Here is a 7,059-nt window from a genome sequence, read left to right as displayed (position 1 = left end):
GAAAATGCAAATATGAGAATTTTTATTATCAGAAGCAAATTTGTTATTTTTAGGAAAATATTTATTTCAAAACTTATATTATATTTTATAAAACTTGTGTCTTGATTTAAATTAGTCTGTTTTGGTGTGACATTAGTAAAAACAACTAAACAGTGAATTCGTGAGTGACACCGTCCTTAAAATAATATATATAATTAATGGAAAGTAGTCGTTTTATCAATTAGCGTTACAATTTCATTTGTAGAAAAAGGTGATTTCATGTCAAACATTTGAAAAGTAAAATAAATTTTGTGGAAAAATAATATCTTTTGAACTAATTGGGTACTATATATACACATCACACAAGTAAAAGACTTTGTTTCTTTACACTTCACAATTATATCCATGGTGAGTGGTTAGGGATCACTATCGTCATTTCAAATCGAAAGATAAACTTGACAAAGAATCGAACACAAAACATGGAGAATGAACAGAAACTAAACAAGTCAAGGTTCAAAAGAGTTTGTGTGTTTTGTGGAAGTAGTTCTGGAAAAAGAGATGTCTATGGTGATGCTGCCATTGAGTTGGCTCAAGAACTGGTATGATTCTTAATTCTCATGCAAAATCGCAAGCACTTATTCATTTGAGATTATATCTTGTTTCATAACTCGAAAACACACTTAACACATTAAGATGGTTATATATGTTTGTGTAGTCTTATCATCATCAAATGTACTTTGAATTTTTTTTTTTTTTTTTTTTTTTTTGAATACCCACAGAAAAACACAAATGTATGTGTATAATGTGTAAGTGAAAATACTATAAATGTATGAAGTAAAGAAAATCTTTAATATACACCAAAACGATGTGTATATTACAAACAAACACATTTGTAGTGTAATATTTCTTTCACAAGTGAATCAATAAGAGGATAAGAGAGTCAAAATAACAACTTTTTAAAATCTTAATCAAAGATTAATTATTTGGGTTCTATAAAGTATATATTTGACTTTTCATAAATTAAAAAAAAAAAAAAAAAGATTCATTTATAATTAGCCGAAATTCAATTAACTTTGCATGTTTTTCTTTAATTATATAAGTATATTTGTCATGATTGAAGGTTGAAAAGCGGCTTGATCTTGTCTATGGAGGAGGAAGCATTGGTTTGATGGGTTTAATTTCTCAAGCTGTTCACTGTGGTGGTGGTCATGTTCTTGGGTATTAATTATTCCCTTTATTTCTAATACTTTTTCTATAACTAAAAAACAAAAACCGATCTTTATACTTTATACGTGTTGTGTTCTTCGAATATACATATACTATTTTTCATCTGATTTTCTTCAAGTAAATGAAACAAGAATCTAAAGCAAAAAAAAACGTTTCTTTTTGCAGGATCATACCTAGAGCTTTAATGGGGAAGGAGGTGATAAACACAAAAATACGCTAAAAGTTACAAAAATCAAGTTTTTATATATAATTAATATTAATATTTAGTATATATTAAAATATTCCACAGAAAACTGGTGAAAACATAGGTGAGGTTAAAGCTGTAGCTGACATGCACCAAAGGAAAGCTGAGATGGCCCGCCACTCCGATTGCTTCATTGCCCTACCAGGTCCTCTCTAGCTCTTCTTACAACTCTTTAATGCACAACAAACCTTTCATTGTACAACTATTCAATGCACAACATGTTTTCTTGAAGCTACAGGTGGTTATGGTACACTTGAAGAATTACTCGAAGTTATTACTTGGGCTCAGCTTGGAATCCATGACAAACCTGTAAATTTCGTCAACTTCACTTCTTTAAAACTCGCAAACTCAAGAACAAAACTATAAATAGATTTTTTGTACTTAATTTATGCATAAAAACTTTTACGTTCGTTTGGATTTGTTAACTACTTGTTTTTCTTTCTTTCTTTTCTACCCTTTTCTCCAACAAGTAAACCTATCGAATCGAAACAAAGTCTGCAACGATGAGTTGTACTTTTTAGTAAAAAAAATAAAACTTGTACTTTCGCGTTGTGTATGTACACTTTCTCGATGGTTCTATAACTCCTTTTTCCTAAATCCGCAACCTTGTTCAACATGATAAATCTTTGTATTTTTTGTTGGATTTACGTATGTAGTGGCAAAAAGTGTTGCATCTATAACAATCGTGCAAATGATTACTTGTACTTTACTCATAAAACTGGTATATAGTTGAGTGTTGAAAAGGGTAAAAACTTCTTGAAACGATAAATCTTTTTGATATTTTTTGGTGGGAAATGATAAAACTGTACAGGTGGGTTTACTGAATGTTGATGGGTATTACAACTATCTGCTCACATTCATCGATAAAGCAGTTGATGATGGATTTATCAAACCTTCTCAACGTCACATCTTTGTCTCTGCACCTAATGCCAAAGAACTTGTTCAGAAACTCGAGGTATGTGTGTGTACTCATCATCATCATTATTGATCATGGATAATGCATGTATATATATGCATCTTATCTCATGTTTAAATGCTTTGTACAACTCTTTTATGTTATGTAAGTGATAGGGTTAACTTTTAAATGCAAAACATACTACAAACGTCATTCAATAAATGTATAGGCCAATAGGGTCTTTCGTCCTTAATGTCACTTCAAGAAACTAGAGCCAAGAGGAAGCGGCTTATAGACTTCTTCACATATCTTTCGGATCTTGTTGTCTAGAATTATTCACGATCTTCTTTTGTGGGTCACATTAGGTTCTAAAGGTATATAACTTATAGGGTCATTAATGTCTTTTTGAAAAGTCTCTTTCTTTCTTTCTTTTTGCAAGAACAATGGGGTTTAATTACAAATCTTTAATTTAGTTTTACTTTTTGTGGGATTTATAACAAGTTCTCCACCATCGAAGTAGTAAAAACTAATTTTTTTGGAATCACAAAGTTGAAGGGGTGAAAATGGAAAATGGTAAAATTGTAGGGACTAAAGTGAAAGTATGAAAAAAATGTCTGGTCGGGGGCTAACCGAATCCAATAATTGATGAAATATTCATAAAAATAGCAGAGACAAAATGGGTATGCCGTGATAAAGAATCTTGACAGATTTACAATCTCTTTAGTCTTTACTTTCTTTTGTCTGTATCTAATTGTCATAATAAAACTTTTTTTGTTCCTTTTGTGTAAATTCTAAAAACTTGGGGGGGGACCAGGAGTACATCCCTGTAAAAGATGGAGCAATTCCTCAGGCCAAGTGGGAGGTTCAGGTGGAGCAGCAGACAGTTGGGTTCAGTGCTCTACATGCTGAAATCGCTTTGTAGAAGATCAATCGAATGGTGGGGGTGGTTTTTGAAGAATGAAGATTAGTTTTTCTGTTTTAAGTAAATATGTTTTTGATTTTGCGTGCATTGAGTTGTTGTATGGTACAACCAAGTAACGTAATTAAGAGTTGTACCGTATAAATACTCGATGCATGGTAACAAATGATCAAACAAGTCTAGATGTTTGTAAGGCCTTTTGGAATTGTGATATAATGGCATTTATGAAAAGTTGGAGTACTATTGTTTGTTTGCATTTGTAAAACATAAACATATATGGGTAGGGTTACGGTTAATTGCAAAAAAAAGAAAAAAGGAAAAGGAAAAGGACATATGCTCATATCATGTTTTTATTTTACTTTTTATTAATTTATGTAGTGCCTTTTACTTTTTTTTTTTTGTTTGTGATATTTACAAAAAAGTGATAAAAGATTAAGTTTGTTACCTCAGATGATTAAAAATTATTTTAAATAAATCGATAAAATTGTACAAGCATATTGTGTATTACTATGTTGGCTATCAAAAAATATAACAAAATACGTTTATTTATGGGATAAGTACTTAAAAAGGTAACGAAGTTTTAAAAATATATAAAAAATATCATTATTTTTTTTAGTACACAAAATACAACAATTTTACTGGTTATTGTAGGTTATCTGGTTTTTAAATATTTAAAAAAATATCATTGTTGTTTTTTTAGTATAAAAAATATCATTAGTGTTATTATTTGTACACAAAATACCAATAAAAACACATGTTTTCAAATAAAACATTGTGGTATCCAGACACTTTAGGTACATCTTAAAATGACTTAAAAAATGTAACAGAGTTTCCAAAATATTCAAAAAATAACACACTTTTTGTTAACTGCGTTATTGTCGGATTATGTAGAACACAATAACCGGAGATCAACTGTCATATCAGTTCACAACAATTGTGCAAATCTCTTTCATTTCTTCACTCGATCGTTCTTATGGTAACAAGAGAAGTAAATAGACAATAACCTTAGGTCTCAAACCTAAAACACACACACACACACACACACACATATATATATATATATATATATATATATATATATATATATATATATATATATATATATATATATATATATATATATATATATATAATACATCAAAGTTAACCGTTCAATAGTGTTGCGACACAAGAGAGACAAAAAGGAGAAACAAGTGTGACGTTTGTCATGAGAAACTGGTGTGAACTGGTATGACGGTGACTTATCTCCGATGACTGTGTTCTATATAATTCGGAAACAACGTAGTTAACAAAATGTGCTCTGAAAAAACAATAATGGTTTTTTTTGAACTTTTTGGAAATTTCAATGGTATTTTATGTATTAAAATATGTACTTTGTTGGTATTTTGTGTACAAATGATATACTTCAAATATATTTTTTATACTAAAAAAATAATGGTATTTTTGGAACATTTTGGAAACTTTATTACCTTTTTAGGTTATTTTTCCGTTTACTTAAGGTAACCGGTTACCATAAGGTTTTATTTAAATATATGTGTATTCCGTTTGTATTTTATATACAAAAAATATACATTAATGATATTTTATGTACTAAAAAAAATAATGATCTTTTTTGCATATTTTTAAAACTTCGTTACCTTTTTTAACTTATCCTTTTTTTTATTCTTGTATTAAACCTAGGGTGTGGTCACAGCATTGGCTTCGTAATTGCATATGTGGCTCGGCAAATACCGGGCCTTGAAAACGACAAACTCTTAGCCATCTTGTGTCTCTTCTTTTAAACCTTTTTTCTCTTTGTTTTTTTGTACCATATATTTTTTTTTAAATGGCAGGGTAAACCATCCCATCATATCACAAGAAATAAGAGACTAGCGGCAAGTGTGAGATATTGATTTGGCACACAATATAACGAAGTACGTTTGTTTATTCTTGTATTAGACCTAGGGCACACAATATCTTGTGGTAAAAGTGGCACTAGGTCTTATAATAATTTTTTTTTCTTGAACGGCGATATTTATATTAAAAAAGGGACTATTAAGAAACTAGCAGGAAAATAAGCAAAACATTATATAATCACTAGTCGGATATTAAGAAACTAGCAGGAAAATAAGCAAAACATTATATAATCACTAGTCGTAGGTTATGAAGCCATCCAATTCAATTAATGTCTTTTTTACACCTAGTATTACAAAAAAAAAAAAAGAGAAAACACTCACCGCTCGAGGTTTATCCTTACCAAACAATGTGACATTCCTGAAAAACCAAATATGCCACCAATACGCGAGAAAAGATAGCTTCCAAGAAATTCTTTACATCCATCAAAGCGTCTTGAACCACACAAGCCAATCTGCATATAAAAGAAGAGAAGAGATGGAGATATCCCACTATCTAGAAATCAAAGCACAAATAGCCAATGCAGAATCACAACATAAAAACAAATGAGAACATATCTCAAGATGATTCTCTCAAAGAGGACACAACAAAGATGACACATCAAAACTACGACCATGAAGAACAACTTTAGTCGGGAGTTTATCAAGAGAAAGACATCAAACAAAGACATTAATCTTGATAGGGAAAATCCGCACCCATCTGGGTGGCACACTAGAAACCGGTAAATAAATGCCACCAATATAGGATCGAGTAAACCTAACCAAGTAGTCTCTCATACCCAATAAAGACCAAAACCATCTATCCACAGCTAGAGAGAGGGAAACAGAATGGATAAGACCCAACAACCCTTCCCATTGCACATCCTTGGCTCTCCCATCATATCTCTACGAATAGGATCAAGCAAAGAAGTGTGACCCAATTTATCTTTAACCGAAATGAGCTTATCTTCCTCCAAATTGAAGATTCTCGGAAGTTGGAGCTTAAGAGACAACCCATTCAACCAATTGTCATCCCAAGAGCTAGTAGAGGCACCGTCACCATTTTTTTTATTTTTTATTTATTTTTTATTTATTATTTTTTTTTAACAGATCGAACAAATGAATCCCAACTTTTTAAGATGATCTACCTCTTTAGTAATGTTAAGCCAAGTAGAGTTTCTATTAATGGGAACAACATCACCAACCCCAACTTTAGGACCATGGATAGTTGTTAAGTATATTTTAGTGTTGTGTCAAGTGTATAGTTTCGTATTTATTGCTTTAATTTCGATTCCGAAATAGGCCTGTCCATGTTTGGAATTAATGTATTAGTTTGTTTATAAATAGTGTGCACATAACTTCTAGGGTTACAACTTTTGAAGCAATTTACAGAATAGTTCTGCCTCCAAGAACTATTTTATTGTTGTGATTAATACATTCGCTACATTTTCAATCATTGTCGTTTCTTGTAATTATTTATTCTCATAATATAGAATCTTTCGATCTTTTATTGTTTCTTACAATTGATATCAGAGCAGGAGATAGTGTAATCAATTTGCTATTCTTCTGTTGAGTATAGGGTTTTTCATTGGGCTCTTTCGTTTTCTCAGACCTGCTCCTGTTATTTCAATCGTCTCGATCTATTGTAGATCTCAGATCTAGATCCCTCGTTTTCCCTTGAACTCGATTCAAGTTTACACATCTGATTCTATATTTTGTTTCATTGAATTATCATTAAATGCCTAATGACGATCTCCACTCTATTTCATTCAATCTCCTAAGGAGCATCGGTTCAACTACAAGGATTCCTATACTTTTTCCAGAAGATTATGAAGTCCGGGCTCTTCTTTGAAGACTATGTGCTAGGTATTGAAACGCATGGATCTACTATTTGTCATGCAATGACCGTTGAAACATATACGTA

The 7,059-nt window shown here is 31.0% G+C and overlaps 1 protein-coding gene across 1 annotated transcript; it reads left to right on the top strand.

Moving 5' to 3' along the window:
• The first annotated feature begins 349 nt into the window (after positions 1-349).
• On the top strand, positions 350-3,507 carry LOG5 (Putative lysine decarboxylase family protein). Its single transcript, XM_078970900.1, has 7 exons — positions 350-578; positions 1,100-1,197; positions 1,372-1,402; positions 1,496-1,595; positions 1,689-1,759; positions 2,262-2,405; positions 3,160-3,507. Exons 1-7 carry the CDS (start codon positions 459-461, stop codon positions 3,265-3,267), a joined length of 672 nt encoding a protein of 223 aa, XP_078827026.1. The 5' UTR covers positions 350-458; the 3' UTR covers positions 3,268-3,507.
• Positions 3,508-7,059: the final 3,552 nt, after the last annotated feature.

The sequence above is a fragment of the Lactuca saligna genome, chromosome 8, assembly GCF_052625555.1.
Source record: "Lactuca saligna cultivar CGN05327 chromosome 8, ASM5262555v1, whole genome shotgun sequence".
Lineage (NCBI taxonomy): Eukaryota > Viridiplantae > Streptophyta > Magnoliopsida > Asterales > Asteraceae > Lactuca > Lactuca saligna.
The sequence above is the reverse complement of the archived record's forward strand: the minus strand, read 5'-3'. Positions and strand labels throughout refer to the sequence as shown.